General features: G+C 29.4%; 3 protein-coding genes across 8 annotated transcripts in view; 2 read left to right on the top strand and 1 right to left on the bottom strand.

Moving 5' to 3' along the window:
• The window catches only part of LOC119682735 (serine/threonine-protein kinase PAK 3-like), a 491,650-nt gene that overhangs the window by 337,871 nt on the left and 126,962 nt on the right, over positions 1-26,817 (bottom strand). The gene's annotated exons all lie outside the window — the stretch shown is intronic.
• LOC119682730 (bifunctional methylenetetrahydrofolate dehydrogenase/cyclohydrolase, mitochondrial-like) lies at positions 322-19,540 on the top strand. 6 transcript variants are annotated; one of them, XM_038096232.1, is made up of 3 exons: positions 322-352; positions 18,423-19,210; positions 19,279-19,539. In XM_038096232.1, the coding sequence occupies exons 1-3, from the start codon at positions 336-338 to the stop codon at positions 19,419-19,421; spliced, it is 948 nt and encodes a 315-aa protein (XP_037952160.1). In that variant the 5' UTR covers positions 322-335; the 3' UTR covers positions 19,422-19,539. The 6 variants fall into 6 exon arrangements, with proteins under 6 accessions (XP_037952160.1, XP_037952157.1, XP_037952161.1 ...); XM_038096229.1 differs by lacking the exons at positions 322-352; positions 18,423-19,210; positions 19,279-19,539 and adding exons at positions 3,481-3,583; positions 7,807-8,658; positions 8,726-11,095; XM_038096233.1 differs by lacking the exon at positions 322-352 and adding an exon at positions 3,487-3,583 and having other exon boundaries at positions 19,279-19,538.
• LOC119682742 (acylphosphatase-2-like) lies at positions 23,272-25,258 on the top strand. The gene is made up of 4 exons (XM_038096247.1): positions 23,272-23,463; positions 23,526-23,542; positions 24,864-24,973; positions 25,044-25,258. The coding sequence occupies exons 1-4, from the start codon at positions 23,280-23,282 to the stop codon at positions 25,156-25,158; spliced, it is 426 nt and encodes a 141-aa protein (XP_037952175.1). The 5' UTR covers positions 23,272-23,279; the 3' UTR covers positions 25,159-25,258.

The following is a 26,817-nucleotide window of genomic DNA, read 5'->3' as shown; positions in this document are numbered from 1 at the left end:
TAGGTATATATAAATTATTTTAGTTAAATATTATTATGTTTCTGTTACTTATATAACATTTAAATGCATTTTATAATTTATAAAAAAACCGTATATGTAGATTGTGTATACAGTGCGCCACTCAGGCAACTTTATCATTAAGTATTAATATTTTACTGTAGAAATTAAATAAAATTATTTGAATCCGATTTGTTGATCGAAGAGGAAGTGTTATTGTGTAATAATATATTTGCGCATATTTTTCGATTTTTTGAAACTATAACGGTGTAATTTTATAAAATTATTTAATAATATATTAAATTTTTGACATCACGAAAAAAAATTTTTTAAACAAAATGCGTTTTAAAGGAAGGTGAGTCAATATTACTTTTATAAAAAATATTTATCAAACACAAATATTTAGTGGTTATTTAAACTATATATTAATCGCAATTACCGTAAAAAAAATAATTGATTTATATAATTTTGCGTAGACTATTGGCATAATAAAAACACAATTATATGAAAGATATATAATCAAAGAATTTTAAGTATTATTAAATAATTTAAATTAACAAATGGGTAATAATTAAAACAAGTATGTTAACTACATACTATTAACAACCTATTAATTAAGTTCACAAAATCTTTTTAATCTTCATAAACTTCAGTAAATAACAATAATTTAATGAAGTTGTGTGCTCTCTTCATTTAAGAATGTAAACCCAAACATTGAGATCGTTTTATGATACTGTAATAAAATATTAGCTTGAATAGTGCAATATGTATAAGTAAATATTTAGATAATAAAAAATATAATATGATATTAAATAAGTTAGCAGAAAACAAATTATATGAATTAGTAGGTAAAATAAATATCAACTTCTTGTAATAAATGTTTGAATAAAAAATCATTTTGATATTCTGCATAAGAGCTATTATACCAAAAACTATTAAAAATAACCCTAGAAAACAATTTTTGAAAATCATGATTTATAAAACTAATAAAATTTCAAAAACATATATGATATATATGTATATATCTTTTTAATATACAACATTAAAGATATTATTGATTTATCACATGATATAAGGGATTCTAAAAGGTTTAAATATTTATATTGATGTTACAAAACTAAAAACGTTTTAAAGTTTCACAAGACATTACGGTTTCTTGTTTTCTTTAATTACAAGTATATGTAGAAAAAACCATTTTACACTAAGTTTAAGTAAAATGACTTGATGTATATAAATAATAAAAAATATATTGCATATTAAATTTAAATTTTCCATCTTTATCGTATGTGCTCTTGACTCAATGGTAAATTTAATACATGCCCTTAGTAACAAAAATTATTTTTATTTTATTTTTGGTTTTTTTTTTATAAATTGTAACAATTTTAACATTTTTCAGTATATCAGTATTTTTCCCAATATGCGTTTTTAGTCATGCGAATATATTATTGATTTACATTTCATTTACTTGCATTTATTAATTTTCAACTTTTCCAGTACTTATCAGTAATAATTCGAAAAAAACATGTTTTCAAAGAACGTTCATTACCATTTATACCAAAGTGTAAACATGTTTTTTCCACTTTGTAATAATATGTATATATATTTGCATAAATAACAATTAAAAATATAATATGATTATTAAATGCGTATATTAACGCACTGAGAGGGTAAAAAAATGGGTTGGAACTTACATTTTAACATTTTTCTAGTTTTTTTTTTATTTAATATTAATATGTAAAATATGCAACATGTGATTTTTCAACAACAAAAATATATTGCAATTATTGCATCATATAATTAAGTGTACTGATAATACAGAATAATGACAACAAATTACTCTTCATGCTGGGAAATCAGCTTTAAATGGATTTAACTGTTTCATTATCATTGTTTTGATCTTGTCAATAAAAAAAATAATTTAAATATAAAATATACTACGTCAGTATTTTTATGACACATATTATAAGTTTGATTGGCATTTACGGCCTCTAAAATATTTTTAAGTTTTAAATGTTGTGTTTATATTAATGTTTATTGTATGTTTAAATGTTAAACACAACATTTATATTTAAATAAAATAATAAAAAAGTATTTATTGTTTCATGTATTTATATAATATATAATATAATAGTAGCTCTCTTAAAATTTTCATATGGAAACGACAAAATCATAGAGTCACTTACTAAGTAAGCAATGGAAACATGGTTTTTCTCTTACTCTCAATTTTATAATTTGCATTGAAAATAACAACAATTGTACTCGTGCTGTGCCCGAGACACTCTACATAACATGACCCTCTGGGTCAAAAGTGTAATAATTATATTATTAGCGATTTATAAAAATATGCTGTGTTGCTTACTGCCATTTTTTCTCCAAAACGTATTAGAATTGTAGTAATTTGCTCTTAAAAGGCGCAAATTTCGAAATTTATTACTAAACAACACTGTTTTGCTTTAGTGCCGGGGAACAATTACGCCGGCTCTTATGCCGGAGTTTGAACGGACATATTGTTTTTTCTCTCATTTTCAAATTTAAAATTTGCATTCAAAACAACAACAATTGTACTCATGCCGTGCCCGAGACACTCTGCATAACATGGCCCTAACATGGCCCTTAAAGTACAAAATTTGACAGATCGAGACTGAATTTAGATTGAATTCAGATTTATCAACCGACAACGCCATTAAAATTAGCTTTTACCACTTTAGTTATAAGGCCAGAATAACAAAATTACATTGAAATCAACAATAGCTGTTTTATGTCATATGACACAATTCATAGTTTTTGATAGAATAATTGATCAATTTACATATCATTATCACCGTATACTTCGGAACTGTCATTTATCCATTATAATAATAGATCAATCATAAAGGTGGTACCTCAAATCTGTTATGAATTCATTCATAACATATAATAACGAATCATTATTTGAAATTTGTAAATTTCATTGTAGTAAAATATATATATCATGTATTTTGCTATAACGGATTGAAATATAAAGATTTACCGCATCTATGTACCTTTGTCGCTTCTGCTTATATATATATATATATAAATGTTTAACTATATATAATATTATATATTGTTGTATTATGATATAAATTATAAATATATATATTAGATAAATATACATTTCTTATACTCAATAACACGTATTCAAAAATATTACTGAGTATAAGGATTCTATCTAAATCTAATTTTACTTTATGTTTAAATAATATCACAGTATCAAATTTTACTATCTACAAGATAATAAAAGACTGGCTTCAAATATTTCTGAAAATTAATAACGTAATTAATACGTTATACAAAATTTTAATATATTCCAATATTCCGACCTTGTTATATAAAAATGTTTTGTATCGCATATACTGTTTGAAAAAGTACCGCACCATTGACGTTGCTGAAAAGTATTACTGATCATCTATGTTATCTACTTAATGGATATTTATCTTGTAATTATTTAAAGCGTGGCAACACCAACCTTGATTTTACAGAAATAATTTTTCACGCAATCTTGTCACAATTGTGCGGGGGAATTTCTTTATTTTCGGCGCTCGGTTCTATATTAATTTTAAAACAGGTGAGTTATGTATAAATATATTAATTTTGTCTCGTGTGAAACATTCAAACAATTGGGCCACTTTGTAAACATTAAGCGTCATAATGCACAAATTTTATCATTTATGCAATTTTAAATAGATAAGCACATTTCTGTTTCTGAAGAGGGAACCGAAATGTGATTTCAGTCATTTTTGTGCAAAGGTGTTACAGTGTTTGTGTTTACACTAGTTTTGTAAAAATTTGTATAAATAAAATAAGTGTTAGTGTTGTATGGAAAATGTTTCGTTTGTTTATTAACGCATATAAAGGCAAATTATACCAGCATATTCATGTTGTACGTCATGCATTTCAAGCGCAAAACGTAAGGTTAGTTATTCATTTGTTTATTTGCGTATTACGCTGAATTTATTTTAATTTTTATGTTAAGAGTTTGTATTAAATGTACAGTTATTTTATATTTATTCCATTTTCTCATCATTCGCATCTGTATAATTCAAATAATTTGTTTATTTAATCAAGTCATTACCAGCGTTTACTTCGCAATCGCATTATTACTGTAAAAAGCCCTGTTGCGTATTTTTTCTTTTACGCCCAAACACGTTATGATATCACGTGCAGCTACTTAAGCGAAAATGTGTAAAAAAGAAAGACGAGCAAAATTCTACTTTTGTGGAATAAAATAAAATTATGTAGGTTTCGTTGAAAAAATTTTGTATACAAATAACATTGATAAACAAGAGCGAAAATCTATAAAACCCTTCATTAGACCAGAAAAAATATTGAACTTTCGATGTGCACAATAAAAAATCTTTTTATAATTAAAACATTTTTCTGTGTTAATAGTCCTACAAGGCCTGTGTGGAAATATGTGAAATGTGTTAAACATGTAATTTGATGTTCCTGTTTAGAAAATGAAAAAATAAACAAAAAATTTTGCGATTCAGCACAAAATTGATGTGTACGTTTTTTATCTGTTGTATGCAAAGGCTGATTTGTTTTCAATATTGCATTATAAGTTTTTAAATAAATTTAAATTCTTAAAAAATCATTAGCCTTCATAATACACTTTTCATTCTTCCCTTTTTTCTTCTAAAGGTTTGCAGTTCGTAGGTGTAGGATATAATAGAAAGGGGTGTCCATTTTACAGCTCCCCATGTCACCTTCTCCTTCTGTTATAAAATTCTCTTTTTTAATGATAAAAATTTCTTGATTTATTATTTTTTGACAATTTGTCATTTGAGGGGATTCTAGACCACTAGATTGTGTTAGCATTGATAAAGTTTTGCATTTTGCTTTTGATTTTTGCATCGACCAGCCCTGTTTCTAAGTTATAAAGCTAAAGTGATTTTATCAAGACTTTATAAATGTTTTTTTTTTGTTTTTGGTATTATTTACATTTTTTATATTACGGAAGTTATGCTTACTGCGTCATCATCACGAGTTATGATGCTTTTTTTTTACTACCGCTTTAGTACTGATATTTAAAACCCTGACGACTTTAAGCCTTACAATGGTTCAAGGAACCACCTCTGGTATTGTGATCACTTGTATCGAAAGCTTGAGCAAATGACTATGCAAATCGTCCATTTACCATATTTTATAAACAATAAAATTAATCCTTAATAAGTCAATTCAAATATGAAAGCAAGAAAAGACAGTGTGATATTTTCTACTAGTTAATCTATTACATTAAATTTTTGCGTATTATTTTAAATCACCCTTTTATCCTGCATCTACCTTGCTTAGACTTGAGTAAGATTTTTGTACACACACTCGTTTTTACACTAACACATATTAATTTTTGTTTGTAGACAAAATTTAGATATGAAATGCAATTGCATTTCCTAGGGTGGCGTTTTCGAGCTTAGTTAAAGATTTTAAAACTGGACCAGTCGCTAACCAATTATGCTGTCATTAGTTCAAGGATCGATTATACAATCTTGCCTAAAGATCAGACCGGAAAAGATTCCGGTTTATGAATTGTTTTTTCCCACTCTCCCGTAAATTTCAAGATGTTTTTTTTTACCAACTCGAATGGTTTTTGTTAAATATATTGTTGTTGTTGTGATTTGAGTTAATGCTATTGCGCACTTTTACTCATTTGTGGCTGGGGGGTTTATCCCTGCCCAACACTTAGCTTTAACTATACTAGAATTATTATCATTTATTTATCTTTCAACTGATGACGGACAGTAGATCAGCATATCTTCCTGTGCGACCTGAGGTGGACTTAAGATTTGTTAGGGCGGGGTTGGGCGACGCATCAACTTTTGTGAATAATTTTGGGACTCTATCCTAGATATATTTTTTCACTGAGTCGATCTTTAGATCTCTATGCATGTCTGTTGTTCTAATATACCAAGGAATCTTAATTAGTCTTCTTAAAGCCAGATTTTGTGCTATTATCTTGAGTAATATCTTGAGCATTATTTTTCGAATCTCTAATTTCTGCTGTAAATCTAATCTAATTTTCATAGTTTTATTCTGCTTGGTTAACATTTTTTAACTAAACAATAGACAACTAACAAATTCAGACGCTCACGACTGACCAAATCAATGTTATTTAACAATGCAAATGAACATGTGTTTTTGCAGCTCAAAACAGAAAAGAAATTCGGGTAATACCCAATTAAAAAATTAGAGCTCACACTTGCTTGTGTTGCCGAACAAACGGTTGTTTTGAAAAATTTATACGCTTAGGTAAATTGACTCAAAATTACGTGGTACGTATGTGGATGCTGAAATTCGGTTAACTTAACCGAGCGTTTAATTTATGCGCAGGTTAACTTTTCCTAGATTCTAGTGAATAAAATTTTGTTAAAATATTTCGTTGAAACCACATATTGTATAAATCGAAATAATCTCAATCATGCCAAAAAAAAAATTTTTAGTGTTGTTTTTGTAGAATTCTCTATTGACGGTAACAATTTTCATTTCCAGACCAATCTGTTAATGTGTATGGATGAAAACGTGTTTCATGCACAGCGGCGTATAAGTTTTTTTTCGCTTTATATGTCATAATTTTACTTATCAATTAAACATTTAGTTTTTTTTTTGTATCAATTTATAATCCATGTAAATGTATTGGTTAATTATGGAAATTCATGCACTTTTGGAAAAAACAACTGCATTTGCTGTGTGCATTAATAATGCAAGTTGGCAACTCTAGTGCTTTATGATATTCTGAAATCCCCCTTTACGCTTGTGTAAATTCATGGAGTATAAACTTGTTATCAATAAATAAAACAAACTTGTTTTTTCATAATTTTTTTAATACCTATCTATCTGTTAAGTGTTTTTGTTTTTGATGAGGCGGTCGATGTATTCGGAAATTTCAGTGAAAATATTTCAATATTGAATTCAGTTTCCTCTCAGCGATCTTAGGTTACTGAAGTGTGGAGTTCGTAAATTGATTTTAAAATATTTCAAAAATTCGTTTTACTATATAATAATTTACTTAAATTTTTCGTTTCGTAATTTTCACAAATTCGTGATAAGTGGGAAAATACAGGCAAAATAAGCACATTTTGACAAAATATTTTAAATCCAAAAAACAAACACAATCATATATCCACAATACGTGCACATAACAAAGTCCGCAGAAACATATACAGGGAAAAGCTTTGCATGAAGTGAAAATTGTTTATGTATTGCGTGTATGTATGTATGTACACATGCGTGTGTGTCTTTCAATATTGTGCTAGTGAATCATACACTCAGTACACGCTGCCCCGCTCAGTGCTTCCTTTGCTCAATGAAAGAATTATTGCAGCTAAAAAAAACCACTGCGATTCATGTTAAGGGGAAGCACCAGAGTTGTTTAAATACACTTCCGACAATAAATGTGAAAGAGAAGCGCAGCATTTGGAATTTAATAGTTGAGCAGTTGAGTTAAATACGCAGTTGAAATAATTTATTTGAAAACATTAACTAAAGAATTGAAATTATATTAATAATATATATATACGCTTAAAGCACGTTGAACGTTCAAGCATTTCGTCAGAGACACAGTGAATTTGTAAAACATAAATTTTATTTTTAATTGTTTTTGAAGTGTAAATGTTATATATGCAAACGAAAGCTGACGTAGAGAAACGTTAGAACTAGAACTTGAGAAACGTTCAATTTATGAACAAATATTAAACATTTTTCATACAATTCTTTTTGATAAAATAATTGTATAATTATAAAATTTATACCACACAAAAAATGATACAAGATTATCTTAATATGGATACACAGGAAAAGATTCGTTACGTTAGCGAATCATCGAATGCTAGCACAAGTGGATACTCGACAATGTCTCCTGGACCGAGCACAATTCTGAGTGGTAATTCACCGAATTCATCAGTATTTTCGTCACCGGTACAATCTCCAGCCACAGCACTACAGACAGAATTCTCGAATTTAAATTTGCCATCAACAAATTATATGCCTTTGCAGGACAGTGTTTCCCAATCATACGCACTACTAAATTACTCAAATTTCGACCATTTAACTTCTGTGAATATGTTGTCACACCAACCGCAACATGCGCCGCTTCAGCCGCAACAACATATAGCGCTTACGATGATGCAAACGAATACACCAGTTATATCCCCAGGTCGAATGCCACAAAACAACTATATAGCTGAACTGAAAATCAGAGAAGAACCTATGGAAAAGTTTCGATTTCGCTATAAATCTGAAATGCATGGTACACACGGTTCACTAAATGGCGCAAACTCACAACGCTCACCTAAAACTTTTCCAGAAGTTGAACTTTGTAATTTTAATGGACCCGCTATCATACGCTGCAGTTTATTTCAAACAAACTTGGATAGTCCTCATTCTCATCAATTGGTTGTACGCAAAGATGAAACGGACGCATGTGATCCACATGATCTAAAAGTGTCGCCAGATATCGGTTTCATAGCAGAATTCCAGAATATGGGTATTATACATACTGCGAAGAAATTTATTTTCGATGAATTGCTGAAGAAAAAAACAAATAGATTACTTTTTGAGTTGGGCACGAATGATTTGTCTACAAAACAAGCACAAGAACTACGAAAACAAACAGAAAAAGAGGCAAAGGAAATGAACTTAAATCAGGTAAATATGATAATTAACTTAAAATACTTTAATGATTTTTTAAAATGTATATTCAACATCCTTTTAGGTACGGCTTTGCTATGAAGCATTTAAAATTGAAGAAAATAAATCGTGGACACGTATCGCTGCACCAATCTACACAAAATTTATTAACAATCGCAAATCGGCACAAACCGGCGAATTACGCATATGTCGCTTGAGCATTGCATCGGGCTCTGTTAATGGTGGTGAAGATATCATATTGTTAGTAGAAAAGGTTAGCAAAAAAAATATAAAGGTACGCTTCTATGAAGTTGATGAGGACGATGAAGTTATTTGGGAAGACTATGCAAAGTTTCGTGAATCGGATGTACATCATCAATACGCAATTACATGTCAAATTCCTCCTTATAAAGATAAGAACATCGAGAAACCTGTAGATGTTCTAATTGAGCTGTTACGTCCATCAGATGATGAGCGTAGCAGTCCACCAGTTACGTTTCGTTACAAACCACGTGAAGCTATTACCTCACGAAAACGTAAACGTACAGGCACCAGCAGTTCTGGTAGTTCGCTTAGCTCATTTGAAGTGCCAAAAACTGTACAAGAACAAACGGCCAATTTAATGCCTGGCATAACAACCAATATGTACACTCCCAGCATGACGCCATTCACTCGAAATGGAAATCTCACAATTAGTGAGGAATATAATAAGGAAACCGAAATACAAAAAATTTTAGGTGAAGACCTCACAAAATGTATAGATTTGAATTCAGAAGAATTGAAAAAAATATGCCCACGAAATCTGTCTGAAATGATGAATGATTACGATTTCAGTTTTGATGATTTGAACAAATTACAAACTGATGGTGGTGGATCTTCACCCCCAAGCTCAAATAACTCCTTCATAAATAGTAAACAGAAATCCAATATTTACTCTGCACTGTTAGCAACAAACGTGCAAAATAATCCATATTTGCAACAAATTTTCAAAATTTTTGATGAAGTACGTAATCTTACTAAAAATGATAAGGTTTTGAAAGCACATTGGGGTAAAAAAGTAGAAAAGATTTTTACCGAGCACGCGGAAAGAAACGAATTAGGTGACACACTTCTGCACGAAGTTATTGTGAACGATAATCCCAAAGTTGCTTTTAAAACTTGTCACATACTAAGTTATTTTGAGCTTACAAATCTCTTCAACATCTGCAATATGAACAACGAGAGTCCGTTACATTGTGCCTGCATACTTAATAAACCACATTATATAAGACCGATGCTTGCACTGGGTTGCAATCCAAACACACAAGACAGAAACTCCAATACAGCACTACACATAGCAGCACAAGAAAACTATGATAATTGTGTGGAGAGTTTTTTGAATGTAAGTGGTGGGTCCAAGCCCCCTAGTGTTAGAATACGTAATGACAATGGTGTCACAGCATTACATCTTGCAATACGGGAAAATAATGTAAATATAGTTAAAAAACTACTATTACTGGACAAGTTCGCTGCACTGGAACCCAATTCTAAAGACGGTAACAACGCGTTGCACATGGCCGTACTACAACAAAATATTACTATGGTGAAGTTAATAATCAAAGAACTGAATGTAAATGAAATAATAGTGACGCGGAATGCAGCCGGTCTTACAGCAATCGATTTGTCCCGGAACATAGATAGTGTTGTGGGTAAAGATATATTTATGTACTTATCACAACTCTGCAAGGAAACAAATAGTCCCGTTACTATTAAAGAAGAAGATATTTCGTCGACATCATCTACCGAAGAAGACGAAGAAGAAACACGAAGCAGTATAAGCAGTGTCAAGATAAAGTATGAAAGCAATACTGAAGAATGTGAGAACAAATCAGATGCAGAAGAAAATTTGCAACTAGAAGACTTAGAGCGGTTTAAAGAAATCCAGAAGCGTGAGAGGCATGCACAAATTTTGAAAGACATAATAGAAGATAAAGTCAATTATGAACTTCTTTTGAAAATTTTAAATGAATCCAACAATTGGAAGGAACTGGCTCACAAATCACAGATTGGACATTTAACATTTTTGTGGCGCAGTGCAGCAGATATGTTGAACTATGTGAAAACTAAGGATGACGGAACACTCTATCAACAATTGGCAACTGCTTTATATCACTTCAATAAAAAAACAACTGAATTGTTCGAAACAATACAACCAATATAAACGGTTTTTAATTTGAATGTTTAGATATTTTTAAGGACTCACTTTTCGTAAGTGTCGGTACGATAAAATCTGTACGAATGGAAATTAAGTATGAAATTGTAGGTGTGAATCAATAAGTAAATATTAAGGCTTAAGTAGATATTAAGAAATAAAAATTTATTTAATAAATAGCACCCTACATACATATATGTAGGTTTAAGCAGTTTTTAGTGCCCTTCCACTTTATAATTATTAAAATAATATTGTATTTGTAAAAGTCTTAACATTTTTAAGGCATTTTAGAGATAATATTTTTCTTTGTTTTTAGAGAATTAACTTAATTTTTGCTGATATAAAATTAAAAAACACACATGTAATTTAATTGTTAAATTAAGATTGTTTCAAAATATTTTATATTCCTTTTTTTGACGCTTATTCTAATTATTCTTTCTCATAATGTATGAAATAAAACAATAATTTTTCTATTTTCTATACTACGAAAAATTAGTAATACTTTTATATTTAAAAGTCATAAAGTAAACATTTTATAATTAAAACAAAAAATGTATAATTAGTGAAATAAGTGTTACTTTATAAATAAATGCTTCAAATGAAGACACATGTTTACATAATTATATATATATAATTTTTCGGAAATAATTTAATAACATAAATATTTCTATAAAAAATTTTATAATATTTCGAACAAATATATAATTTTATATTTCTCTAAATATTTTTTCACTTACATACAACTACATAATTATATTTATGTAAAAAACAAATTTTACGTCACATTTTAGATTATATTGATTTTTGTTTGTTACAAAATTATTAAAAAATTACATTTAAAATAAAAAAAATTATACACATCAATCCAATTCAAAAAAAAATTGTACAATAAAGAATATAAAAACAATAATAAGGAATTAAATATACAATAAAAAAATAAATTATAAATAACCTTTAACTGTTGACATTTCTATCTTAATATTAAACATATTAATTTATTTTAAATATTTAAAATTATAACTAATATATATAGTTATATAAATAATCATAATAAAACTATTTTTGTAAAAATATTACGTTGCCTTAAAACATTCTTTCTTAAAACATTTATAGATGGTGATGTCATTACGAAACAACCGTTCTTAAAGACCCTCGTAAATAATATGGCTATAAAGTCTTAATACTTTCCTTCATAAACCATCTATTGATGAGGACGTATACTTTTCGTAAATCTGCATTAATATTCAAATAAAGCCATAACCCTTTTCTTTCCTTTTTAATCTCATTAAAGATAATATATTTAAAACCATAAAAAAGATTTCGAGCAGATAACAACTGCTTGAAAATAAATTCCCAAGATCACACGCCTTGGTCATGAACCATGAACACCTGCTCTATGGCTCATCATTACTAACCGCGATAGTAGGGATCAGTAGGTTTCTTTGAGTCATAATAACTATTTTTTATGGTCTATATTTTAAGGTAACCTTTATATATTAAATCCTTTGACTCCTAGGTAGACCATATGGCCGCAAGGTAATCTTTATAACATCAAATAAAAACATTGATTCTTTCATAAAGTTTATTTAAGCTTTTTTTACTAATTGTTCCATAGGAACCTGGGGTCTCACTTAGTGCTTTGTCTTGCTCGAACTGAATGTGAGTAAATCTTTAGCAACAAAAATCTAACATTATTTCAATAACGAAATAAAAGTAATATAGTGAAGAAATGTTAATATTTATTATTTTATAAATATTTTATCTACAATTATTTTGAATTTTAAATACTCCAAAAATCACATTTCTAGCAAGTTACGTATACTGTAATACTTAATAAATGACCATTCCATATATATAGCAATCAATGTAGAACCATAAATCAGTTAGTTTGAACTACAAATAAGTTCAAAATAATAAATGTTAATTATTTATAATAATCTTATAATTATATAAAAGTATCTACGTCACTTTAACTTGTTCTATTTATTGTAACAAAATTTGCTGCTTAAACATGTTCTACCACACAACGTTTACAATATAAGCATTACGTTATTCTGGTATTTTATATTTGATCTTGTATGTTTTTATTAAATATTTCTTATATGTATGCTTTTTTGTGCTGTTACTCAACTTCTAAACGTTCATATTCATTAATTCGTTCACGTTATCACTGCACTTTTTTTGTGATATCATTCCTTTTGGTGTTTTAAAAGAATTAAATAGATATCTCTAAGTACGATGGAACGTCTCGAGCTACAGCAACAACAAATAAGTTTTAAAAAGGGCTTCAGTAGATGGTGACATACGATAAGGTAATTAAAGTGAGTTATTAATTGTGGTACTTTAAATCGACTACCGGGTCTTTTGTTGTCCAATTTAGAACAATTTACTTTTTATTTGTTTTTCAGAACTACAGTAATTCGATATCAGTTACAAACAGTAAATCATTAGCAAAGTTTAAATATTTTCTAAATTGCAAGTTTTCAGGATCCAAATAAGATATAGAAACTTAGGTATTACTATAATATATATATATACATTTTTTTTCATTTCGAATACAAATACATATATACAAGGCAATATATGTATTTGTCCGATTCTTAACTGTATTATGATATATTGCGGTACATATAATTATACATATATACAGGGTTTCATAAGAACGCACATAAATTCTGAAAATGATTTCTTAGTCCAAAATATTGATAAAATTGTGTGAATGAGGACCATTTTCAAATTTACCAAGATGTAAAGCGTTTAAAGACAAAAAAGTCTCAATATTCATAGTATTTACATTTTAGTCGATTAAATATACATACATATGTATATTAATTTAATGCTTAGGCCGTGTGGGAGTTAGAATAATATGAGGTAAAGTAAATTGAAATTTCCTAGGACCTTTTTGTACTCCACTTATGTAAATATTTATTTATTTATTTATTGCATTTATTTATAATTTTTGGTTAAAAGTTTTGAAATTTATTTATTTATTTATTAAACATCTTATAAAATTTTCCCTACTCGAAATTCTGGTAAATACCAACATTCGCTGTCATACCGACATAATTTACTATTTCCCTAAATTTACCATCAATTTACTCGGACTCACACACAGCCTTAATATTTGTTTATATTTCTGAGTTAATGAGTTTGGAAATTATCATAGTTCTAAATTATTGTTTTTGTAAAATTTTCGACCAGTGTTCAAGAAAACCTCAATTGCTTTATGAAAATATATCTGGAATTTACAGAACGTACCTAGAAGAAATACAGACTGTATATATTGATATATACAATAAAAATAAAACCTCAATTGTTTTAAAGAATTTTTTCTGGAACTTACATGTCGTGCCTAGAAAAATCGCGGTATATATATATATAGAGTGTCCACCTATATATATATTGATATATATTCATTGATATACATATGTATAACATAAATATAAAAACTTTCTGGTGTACGTGTTCCATTTTATTTATCAAAAAAATCGCAATCTTTTTTATGCTGAACTTGATTTATAGACCTACAACTTGAGATTGTGTATTGGTCTTATATTATCTGCATTAATGTTGCGTGAGTTTAAGTTCACCTAAATTGCTCTTGTCTATACCTGAAGTCGGCTTGAATACATAAGATTTTCAATAATTTTTTGTTCATACAATTTTTTTATAATTCTTCAATTGTTTTTTTATATATTTTTTATTTGGCTGTAGATCCCTTCTTATTAAATTATAAAACGTTTAGTATTTTTTATTATACTCTATATTTTAAATCTCCTTGAGAGTCATCATCAGGATTATAGATAGAACAAAGAGAATGACGCATCGTAATCCTTATGATGACTCTCAAGAAGAGTCGAAATATAGAGTACAATGAAAAATATTAAACGTTTTATAACTTAACAAGAAGGGACGTACAGCCAGATTAAAAATATATAAAAAACCATTTTAATAAACAGGTCGAAAAATAAATTATGAAAAAATTTTATATTTTTCAATTGTAATTTTCTTATATGACAAATAATTAACATTAACTAATTAGATTAATATAAAGCACTACATGCACAGTATTTATTTAAATTATTTTAAAATTAATAATAATATAGTAGTATTTTGTGTGGTTTTTAGTCATTTGGTTCCACAGTATAACATTTATTTATTTTATATTTTATACATTTTTGTAATTAACATATTGATCATAAATTAATTTATTAATAATTTATCAATAAATTAATTTTAGCTGAAGTGCTGTCGAATAAATTTTGAATCAGTATTGCAATTATCTTAGATACATATATACAAAATATATGTACATATATACTGTATATATTTATTATATATGAGTTTTGTTTTACATGGTTAGAATTTGAAAAAAAAAACAATTTAATTTTTTTATCACTTAAAAGCTCAACAAAATACTTCACAATTTTTTTTTTTTGTTATTTAATGTATAATTATTTGTTTAGAGTATAGCACATATGTACGTATGTATTTCAAATGATGTGGTATTAAAACCAGTTGTATATGGTATTTGTAAATTGAGGAGAGAAAGAGAGAAGTTGCATAAAAGTGAAATTAATATTAGTAATCGAAAAGAACCAAGTCATGAGTATCTCCAACACACATCTAATAAATACGTTCATGTATCTGTTCGAATGTACGAATGGCTGAAATACATTTACCGGGGGGATACTAGCTTGTACATGATTCCACTGCCAGCTATTTTATTATTTGATATGACGTCGCGAAATGTAAATCCCCACTAGCAAAACAACTTAATAAAAACAAAGCAAATGTGTATCACAACAAAATTGTTAGTGGCATTTCTTCTGAGAATATCACCCAAAGCATGCGTAATCGCGTCTTGCCCGTCAGAAGTCAACACGGAGAGCAAACATGCTTGGGTTTTATAATTATTTGGAATGGGAATATATTATACAGTTAATATGCAATTCTTAATATGAGAATTACTGCCACTGCAGGGGAATTACCCATTGGGAAATCCCAGTTATTGCGGTGGCATATTACGACTGCAATATTTACAAAGTATCTCATATATGTACATACATATGTACATACGCGTACGATGTACATACTGGACATGCCGCAATATAGCTTACACATTGACGGCCTTGTCTTCAAGTAAAGCACACAGTTTTGTTGTTGTTTTTTGCGGTTTAACGAACTGAGTAGTCTAGAGTCTACACCAGTTGCAGTTTAATAAAATAAAAAGAAATAGACAGCTCACGTTTTGAATATTAATTTAAAAAAAAAAATAAAACATTTAATTCCGAAGAAATGCGGAAATTATTGTGGGGTTTTTTATTATTGATATAACATATACGAAAGGAATATTATTTTTTTTATTGAGTTATTACATAATGTACAACAAACTTTATAATAAGAACAAAGGTCTTAAAAAATATTTTTCAACAGCCTTTATAATAAGAATCGAACGTTCTTAAAATATCCTGGAAATAGGTAAACCGGATGGATTTATTTTTATGTTGTCTCTTTTTATTTCTTAAGCATTATTACCGCAGTTTTAATATAACAACAATACAGTTTTAATATATATACATGCATATGTACGTACATAAGTATGTAAATTTATCTATGTAAGCTAATTTATAAAAAAATAGTCGCAGTTGAATTGGTTTGCAAAGATTGCTAAATTACATATAGACTGTGTCGGTAAAGATAGCAGTTAGAGACATAATGGCTCAGATCTATCGAGTCAATAATTACTTGCGAAACTATTTAGTAAAAGATGACCACAGGGACGTTAGCTCCAACAACTATGAAGTTAGTTATTAAGTATGGTATATTTCTTATTATTGTAGTCCGCAAGGGTCTACTTGTAAAATCTTTTTGTAGGGTGGTGAACGGCACTTGGTTTTCGAGATAGACAAGTGACTCCAAGCCATAGACCCAGCCCTTCTTGTACATGTAGCGTCAACATTTATATATCTCAGCAATATATTTCTCAAATTGATTTTAAAAAATCTTGATACTCCTGACGGCTAGAATTCGCAAAAAAGTATCGAAATAATGATTTATCATTTTGGAAAAATGTTCTGTTTAGCGATGAGAGCAAATTCGAAAATATGAGAATTACTGCCACTACAAGGCAGTAAGTATTTTCTCCAAAATATGGAGAGATATATTTTGGACATATTCTGTCCAAAATATGAAGAGAAAAAATCAGAAGTATTAAAAAAAAATATAGTTTCTACAGTAAAGCACGGTGCGGGTTCAGTGATGGTGTGGGGGTGTATGACGGCAAATGATGTAGGTAAATTGGTGTTTATTGACAATAGAATGAACAAAATGGATTACCTTTATATTTTAAAAGGAAATTTACAATCTAGTGTCGAAGGATTCAGACTGGATCACTGCTGGATTTTCCAGCAAGATAACAACGCCAAACATACCGCTAGAATGAACAAAATGGATTACCTTTTTAATATTTTAAAAAATACAAGCCACAAAAGCCCGCTATAGATATTCTTCAATATTTCTTATTGCTTGCGTTCTTTTGAAAAGTTTGCTGTTCTTTTAGGAATAAAAATATATGAGTATATATGAGAATTTTTTATTTGGATATATCCATCAATTTATGATATTGTTTTATTCGATTCAGACCTCTTCTAGATATGAGTTCAGTTGACCGAAAAATATAAAAAAACTAGAATACTTGACAATAAGAAATATTATAAAAACTATTTCACTCTACTGAACGGAAACTAAAAAAACAAACCACTACTACGAGTTAGTAGTAGAAGTATGTATAGAGATTGCACAATAATTGGGATAACATGTCCTGATATATATGCACCATTATTTTTGTTAGAGTTTGTTGTCGAATCCAATAATAGCTTTTGGTTTTAAATACCAGACCTTGTTTAATTAAAAAAAATTGAATAAAGGCATTGGGTTCGTTTCCTGGCAATCGCATGGCAAGAGGAAATAAGATGAGCAGTTTTTCATTCTGTAATGTCTGATCTGATATGAAATATCAGATATCTGAAATATCTAATGTATATACACCGTAACACTAGTTCGTCCTCTATGATAATTTTTGTAGTTCGAATTAAAAAGTCCATTCCCGAGTCAGTTAATTATTTGATTTATATTATTTTTTTTTTCAAAATTAATCCTACACAGTTATATGGTAGGGTTTAATTTGAGAACTCAGAAAAATATTTAATTTTCTTAAGTAAGTTCTTCTCTCTATAATGATTATTGGTGTTTGTGATTTGTTATAATGGTGAAAATTATTAACAGTTTTTAGTATTTTTAAATAGAAAGACCGTAGGTCAGAATTCTTAAGTTGAGCATTATTTACTATGTGAACAATTTAAAAAATGCTGACAGAGATCCTATCGTAAGATTACAAATAGTTTACTAAACAAAGATTTTTTTATGATACTATATTTACGTAATGTCTTTTTATCTTATCTACATATTCTTTGCTATATTGTATAGTTAAAATATATGTAGATCAGTTACATTAATGAATCATAGGTTTAGAATAGTTTAGATCGTTTTAAAGAACCATACTTATATATTCTATATAATATATTTTTAGTAATATGGCTCAAATCATCGATGGAAAAGCGATTGCTGCACAAATTCGTGGTGAGCTGCGGGACGAAGTCAAAGAGTTTACCGCTGCTGGTAATCGAACGCCACATCTTACAGCTATACTAGTTGGTGAGGATCCTGCTAGTCAGACATACATACGCATGAAAATGGACGCTGCTAAAGAAATTGGCATATCAAGTGAAACAAAACGTTTGCCTAAACATACCACAGAAGAAGAACTTCTTAATATAATAGAGCAATTAAATAATGATTCTACAATTGATGGTATTTTAGTGCAATTACCAGTGCCAGAGCATATGAACGAACGTAAAATTTGTAATGCTGTGCACTACGAGAAAGATGTAGACGGCTTTAATGAGCGCAACGTGGGACGTATGTGTCTTGACATGAAGACATTGATGCCAGCTACACCGTATGGTGTTAAAGTCTTATTGGAACGTTTATGTATCGAAACCTTTGGTAAGAATGCTGTAGTTGTTGGACGTTCAAAAAATGTTGGCTTACCGTTAGCGATCTTGTTACATGGGGATGGTCGACATGAATCAAAACCAATGGATGCCAACGTCACAATTTGTCATCGCTTCACACCACCAAAGGAATTAGCCAAGCACTGTCGTAATGCTGATATTATCGTAACAGCTACTGGTGTGCCTGGATTAATAAAAAAGGATATGATAAAACCAGGTGCTTGTGTAATTGATGTGGGTATAACACGTATTACGGATGAAAAAACAGGCAAAACGAAACTTGTCGGTGATGTGGATTTTGATGGTATATACCGATTATATTATATATGTAATATTTGTTTACTAAATTTAAAATTTTTTTCGTAACTACAGAAGTTCGTCAAGTTGCAGGACACATAACGCCAGTGCCTGGTGGTGTAGGACCCATGACTGTTGCTATGCTAATGCGTAATACTATCGAAGCTGCTAAAAATTTGATAAGTAAGAATATCAAATGTAATGGTAATTCACATTAACCTCAAAACATAAATCCAGTATGTGTTTGTCAACTAAATGAATACAAACTATAAGAACATTACTAGTATTTATAGCTCTTTAACTTTTAACTTACTTTGTTATGGTAAACAAGTTTTGCAATAGAAATTAACTCTTTCTATAAAAATATATCTAGTATTTTAAAGCTCTCTTTGAATTTGTAGACGTATATATATAATAATTAAATTCATTTTGATGCCTTAATATTAAGTATTAACTAATGACTATTTTTACAAAATATATATACACATGATATATTATATGACATACAATAATCGAATAGTGAAGATTATACCTCACCTAAATGCATAGCAAAATAAAAATTAATAAAATTAATTTTTTAAAGTAATATATATTTTTTTTTAATTATATATTTGATTTTATTTGATTTATTTTTATTTGAAATTGTGGACGATGCTATAATTTTAGTCATTCTTTTTATTGAATGATTTTGAAACCGAATATTGGATGGTTTTTAATACTCCAATACTTAGGAAACTAATAAATTAATTTATTAATTAAATTGTTTTTTAATTGAGTTTGATGATGGGAACATGCAGAAGAAATTAAACTCGTTTGGATAAAATTTTGCAAAATATTTTAATAATTTCGTTGAACTAAATCTTATAGGAAAATTATGTTGATATATCTTATCTTATGGCCATGCAAGTACTTTCGTATGATTTGGCTATATATCGTGATTATATATGAGACACGGCTTTTATCAAGCTTGTAAGGTTATTAAAAGAAAAGTCAACTGCTAAAGGTAAAACATATACTATGATGATACCTTAAGATAATGACTGTTGGCAGACTTCAACTTTCAGTCTGTACTGGGCTAGTTTTATTATGTTGAGGCAAGTTGAGTCAGTGCACCTGACCACTTTTACTCTCTATTAAGTGCGAGGTTTCTTTAAAACCCTTCTTTTCGCCTGACTGGATGATTATTTATCACTTCATCAGACTAAGCAATAATTGACCTCAGATCTGCATACCTCCCCGAGGAGCCTGTAACCATTCTGAGATTGGATAACGCGATGTTGGTAAGTCTGTCAAATTTCTATCCTTTATGTATTTTTCAATCTTGATGTCCCTGAGGATGTCGTTCATCCTTGTTTTAATACTCTTTTACTTCCAGTTATTTTCTTTTATTTGTCGCATATTTCCCCATCCATCTTACCAACCATTCCACCATACCGCGAGTACCTTCTTTGTTTGAATTGAAATAACAAACCACATTTGTGATTTTTGATATTAATGTATATTGTTTATGCTAATTTGTTATTAAATTTAATAATAACAAATGAACTTAGCGAGCTAGGTTCATTTAAGCAAGAAAGCGAGGGCGTAAATTAGGGAGCTGGGTAAAAAATTTAGTTGATTAAAAAGAATGATATAATTACACTTCACAATTAACGGATAATTACATAATTAATTATCGTTTACTCAACGGTATTACAAAAAAGAGTGGCATGTACTCTTTATGATAATAATAATCTAATTTAATGACTCAAATGCTACATATATAAACATATTATACGACTAATAAATACTATACATCTTATAATACCAGGGATATTAGAGAAACAAACACGCAGTTTTACAACTTTAATACACATTTATTACCTAAAAAAAATAATGAAGTAAAAGCGAACATCCCTAGTACCTAGGCTTGTGTGTATTTTTAGAAAGTTAACTCCCATCAATGAGCAAATATGACCACGAATCATATTAAAAAACAATTTAAAAAAAAACATAATATAAATCCTTACAATTTTCTTAGGCAAAAAATTGCTGACTCACTTAAGATAAGCTGAAGTCTAAAAATACTATAATAACACCTACTTATTTACTTAAGTGGCCATTACAGATGTGAGTCGTCCTTGGTCCCGTCAAGTAGCCTCCGCCAGTCAGCCCAATTAGTTGATTGCTGTCGCCAGTTGGTAGTACCGAGTGCCCCTTGGTCCTTCCATCGAAGATGCGGACGTCCTCTACCTCGTTTTCCACCTGCGGGTACCGAATCAAACACCTTTCTAGCCGGAGCAGAATGGAAGACCATTCGCACGATATGACCAACCAGCTAAGCCGCTGAGTTTTTATACGCTTACTTACTACTTATGGTGGGACGTTGGGACAGCGCACCGTCCAACAAGTGGCCCCACTGAAGTGAAGGATTATCCGAAGTGGACCACGAAACTACTTGGGTCCTTTTTCATCCTTCTATTCTTGAATGTCTTTATTGAGTTAAAGCTGGAGTGGCTTCTGTTCGCATAACTACATCTCTTGTTAACTCATTTAGTTTGAGGTTGCTTGCCAAGGCATCACCAACCCAATGGTGTTGTTCAATGCTGGACATTGGCACAATATATGCACCGCTGTCTCCTTTTCTTCTAAACATAGGGTGCAAGTGTCATCCTCAGCAAGAGTTATCTTTTTGAGGTGATACTTGAAGTTGCCATGTCCAGTAATTAATGAGGTCAGCCAGCTTAGGGTGCTCCGTGGATAGCTAAGCACTTTTATCGCTTTCCTGATCCACTGTTTTGGCAACATGAGTTTGGTCTGTCTACAAGTGCTCAACTCTCTCCATCTATTTAGATGAAGTGAGGTTATCCATTTATAGACATAGACTGTCATCATGTTGTAACCCAATGGTATTCTGGGTTCTGGGCCGCAGAAGTTATGGCTTATCCTTGCTTTGTAAATTCAACAGCCTACTCGTTTTGCTCAATACCGATGTGTACCTTAATCCACATGACCGTTACCTCATTTCCATGAGCTTAGTTACACATTCTTGAACTAAGCTGTTAGCTATGTATGTCTTTTGCATGCTTTTGATAACTGCTTGATTGTTCAGCGCTATCAGAATCTTTTTCTGATACACCTGACAATCCAATAGGTGATCAAAAACATGTAAGACGGTCATAAGTTTCGCCTGATAGACGGAAACATATATTCCTAGATGTAGAGTGCACGTTAGATTTAGCTCCTTCGAGTAAACCCCAGCACCAGCTCTGCCATCCATCAAGTAGCCATCGGTAAAGATGCAGATGTCATTTTTTTCACATTCATTATGTAGAAGTTTTTATGCGCTGAACTATATCAATGTCGCGGTATAGCTCATACAGTTCATCGTTTCATCTAATTCGGCACTCGTCGGCAACGCGTAAGAGACCATAGATCTTCCGAAGAATTTTCTCTCGAATGCTCCTAACGCCTTCTCACCACTGTTGGTAATTGTCCAAGCTTCTGCACCATACAGCAGGATAGGCATGATAAGGGATTTGTAGAGCGCGATTTTTGTTTGTCGAGAGAGGGCTTTATTTCTCAATTGCTTACTTAGCCCGAAGTAACATTTGTTGGCAAGAGTAATTCTTCGTTGAATCTCTAGGCTGACGTCATTTTTGGTGTTTAAGCTGGTTCCTAAATAAACAGTCTTGCACTGCAACACCAAAAAGTTTAATAATATTTATATATTGTTGCTGGTTTTATTTGAAATTTGTTTTGTAATGAAATTTAAATTTATCAACAGTTGTATTCGTGGATGACACTCTAGAATATTTTCCAAGAGATTTTCTTGATTAAAGTCAAATATCTTTATTTTGACTCAAAACTTGAATATTTTTATTTGACAAACGCGACTTATTATTCACAATTAGCAAATCAATTACGAAAATACTTTAATTAAAATAGTTTGCTCTTGTCTATATAAATTCATGCATAATTCAAGCAAACACACCTGACAGCCAACAACTTGCCAATATTGCCTGACTGTGTAAGTGAAGTTTACTTTCATTTGTCGGCTGCTGTCATAGTAAACATAAACAAATTTTAATTTCGATATGAATTCAAAACATTGTCTGTTAAAATTAGTTTTTATAAATATATTTCTCCTGCACAATATTATTGACTCGAATTGTGCAGTCGTTGACGAAATTGATAAAAATTTAGAAATGGATCGCAGAGTTGGTGCCGCTATGGCCAAACTTTATGCCACTGATTTTGAAGTCTTTGGTAAGGTACAAGGTAAGGTGAAGCATACATATTTTGCAAGAAATAATTTTGCTAAAACTATTTTTTATTTGTAGGTGTTTTCTTCAGGAAGGTAAGTTAAAAATGTTAATTAGTAAAAAGTTATATTGTGCAAATATGTACAAATGTTATTCATTGCAAATTTCAATTAAACGTCAAAAATACTTTTGGTGAGTCGATTCATGCCTTTCAATAAAATTAATAAAAAATTCAAATATACAATATATTAGTAAAAATATGTTATATTACATTTAAGAAAAATTTTTTATATTCGAATACTAAATTATACCGCTTTATTACATAAATATAAAAAAATTTCTTGTGTGTAAAAGACAGGTTAGTTACGCTTACCACCTATAAGTGCATATATTTTACGGTTTTAACCAAAAAGTGATAATTGCAGTTTGACTTTGTGTAAAACGCTTTAATGATCATAAACAGAAGAAGCGTAACAACGCCAAGATATTTTATTATATGACTGTCTACACAACATAGCCCTAAGGGAATTTCTTTTATAAACAAATTTCCTCAATATAATCAAATTCTTTTTGCGATTTCTTTTACATTAATTTAAAATTTGAAAAAAAATGTATTCAGTTTGTATACTTTTTTTGTATATATAAAATATAGATATTATACATATATATAAATATATATGTTATAAAATTGTATACCATAACATTGGGTCGTTCGTTTGCTAGAACTATGTTATCTTTCAGTAGAACTTTACATTATGACGTCAATTATCTTTACAATTGTTTATATACTCAGTTTTACAAAATTAATTATTTAACTAAATAGTGTTTCTTATAGTATGTTTCCACCGGCTTCGTTAGACTAGTTAACTTACTTAAATTAAATTAAATTAATTAAATTACTTGAATCTTAAGTTTCAAGGAATTGAATCTTTTTCTCAAGTTAACTAGTCTAATGAAGCCAGTGGAGACGTATTGTTAAGTGAAAAGTGACCCGTCCCCTTACACTCCTAGTAATATTTTTATTTGTAATATAATTGGTTTTGTTTCTATTATGCAATTGTTGCTTGATTTAAATATTTTTGAAAATAGTTTACCACTATGTACACTGCAATAATTCAAAACAGGTCGAATTTGCTCATTGAGAAATCTCTTTCCTTTCTGGTACTAAACTAGATGTAAGAGGTAGGTAAGTGTGAGCGCCGATTTTTACTGTTCAATATAGAGGCAAAAAATCATGATTTTTACACTTTAACGTTTAGTACAAACTTAGCTGATACTAGACTAATATCTTGATTTTGTTAGTAATAATGTTTTAATTATTAAATCTTTAATATAAAATAAAATTTTGTAAATCTGCAAACTATCCATTAAGATATTTTATATATATTAACTATTATTATGTATCATTAATTACAGCACACAGAGGCTCAGGCTAAAAAACTTGGTCTACATGGTTGGTGCATGAACACTACTACTGGTACAGTCAAGGGTGAAATTGAAGGACCGTTGGAAAAAATCAATCAAATGTACGTAAAATAAATTATATATTAAAATTAAATATAAGAGAATATGTGCTTTATAATTTAATTTTAACAGGAAAACTTGGTTGCGTGAAACTGGTAGCCCTAAGTCACGTATTGACAAGGCTAACTTCTCCGAAGCCAAGGAAATACCACAGTATTCTCACAAATCATTTGTCATTCGTCGCTGATTGCATCCATTGCATCCCCCTCAAATCATTTGTCATGTCACTGATTGCGCTGATTGCGCAGTTAAAAATTTCTATTTTGTTCCAGAATATTTGAGTTTAATAAAATTGATGTTTAAAGATAATTTTAATTTTATTTTAAATTAAATTTTTTACGAAATATTATTGGCTATTATAAATTAGTATTGAGACTGAATGTATATAATAACAAAAATTTTAAAATATGTACTCATTTTTATATAATTAAGTTTAATTGAATCTTTTATATTTGAATATAATAATTATCAGATATAAAATTAAATTAAATCAATTTGATAGTTATTGAAAGTAAATAATTATGAATATTATATGTATGTTAACATTAATTTTGTATATTAACGCGGCACCCATTCGGAAAACACCTTTTTCATACCCAAATGTTCGTGTATTATGGTGTGTACACTGCCTGCTGATATCTGTAGAATGTCAGCAATCTTCCTCACTTTTACTTTACGATCGGACATAATGATTTTCAGTATTTTTGCAACGTTTTCCGGAATAACAGCGTCATTTGGTCGTCCAGTAGATGGAATGTCACCGGTGTCTGTACGACCACGTTTGAATTCGGCATACCAATAATAAATGCTTCTTTTTGATGGAGCAGAGTCCGAATAATGTTTTTCAAGCCATTCCTGGCATTGAACAGTATTTTTTTTCATTAAAAAACAATGATAAAGCAGCACACGGAATTCATTTTTTTTTTTTGAAAATTCAAAAGTAACGTCACTTAAAGCACTGTAACTTGTAAACAAATAGTCGGATTAACATATGATTTTGACAGTAAGCCTAAAAAGGTAGCCACTTTCGAAAAAAAATATTTATTTAGAATTAGTGCCGCCATTTATGTGTCAGTCACACACGTTATTGAACGAAGTGTTATATATTGTATTATAATACATAATGTGTTATCCATTATTTATACATATATGTTTAAAAATTGATTTTAAACCTAAATTCCCATTTAAATCACTAATCATTTATATGTTTATATATATGCACTTATTGTTTTTAATTGCATATAGTGTAGTTTGATTTAATAATAAATAGAAACTAAGAATTTATGTAAACCAAACATATTGCGAATTAGTGGATTTTATTGATCGATAGCACATGGAAAATGGTATAGACGCCAGTGCTACTCCTACTTAAATGATTCATATAGTATCTATGACCCCATTGTGATTAAAAACTACGGTAATTTATTGTAAAAGCCGATTCACAACATAACTAATATATCGTTGGTTTTTTGTATTAAGACAACGATAAACTGAATAAATTTGGCTGTTGCAAATACTGCAACAATAATCAATGAATGATTTCAAATTATGATTTGAAATACAATAACTAAAAGTTATTTATTGATTATTTGTAATAATGATTTTAATTAAATTAATAAATAATAATTATTAATATTTATTTATTTATTAAAATTAATAAATAACTAACTTGAAATATGACAAAGTGGATACGTTATGGACATATGAATCACTGATGTACATTCAATTTAGGCATTGTATCATCATATGAATGTAAGTATAATTTTATTATTTAAATAAATTGATCATATATATATATTTATTTTTTTATTTTTAGACAGAGGGATAGACAGTATGCATAAAGAGG

This window comes from Teleopsis dalmanni, chromosome 2 (assembly GCF_002237135.1).
Source record: "Teleopsis dalmanni isolate 2A chromosome 2, ASM223713v2, whole genome shotgun sequence".
Lineage (NCBI taxonomy): Eukaryota > Metazoa > Arthropoda > Insecta > Diptera > Diopsidae > Teleopsis > Teleopsis dalmanni.
The sequence above is the reverse complement of the archived record's forward strand: the minus strand, read 5'-3'. Positions and strand labels throughout refer to the sequence as shown.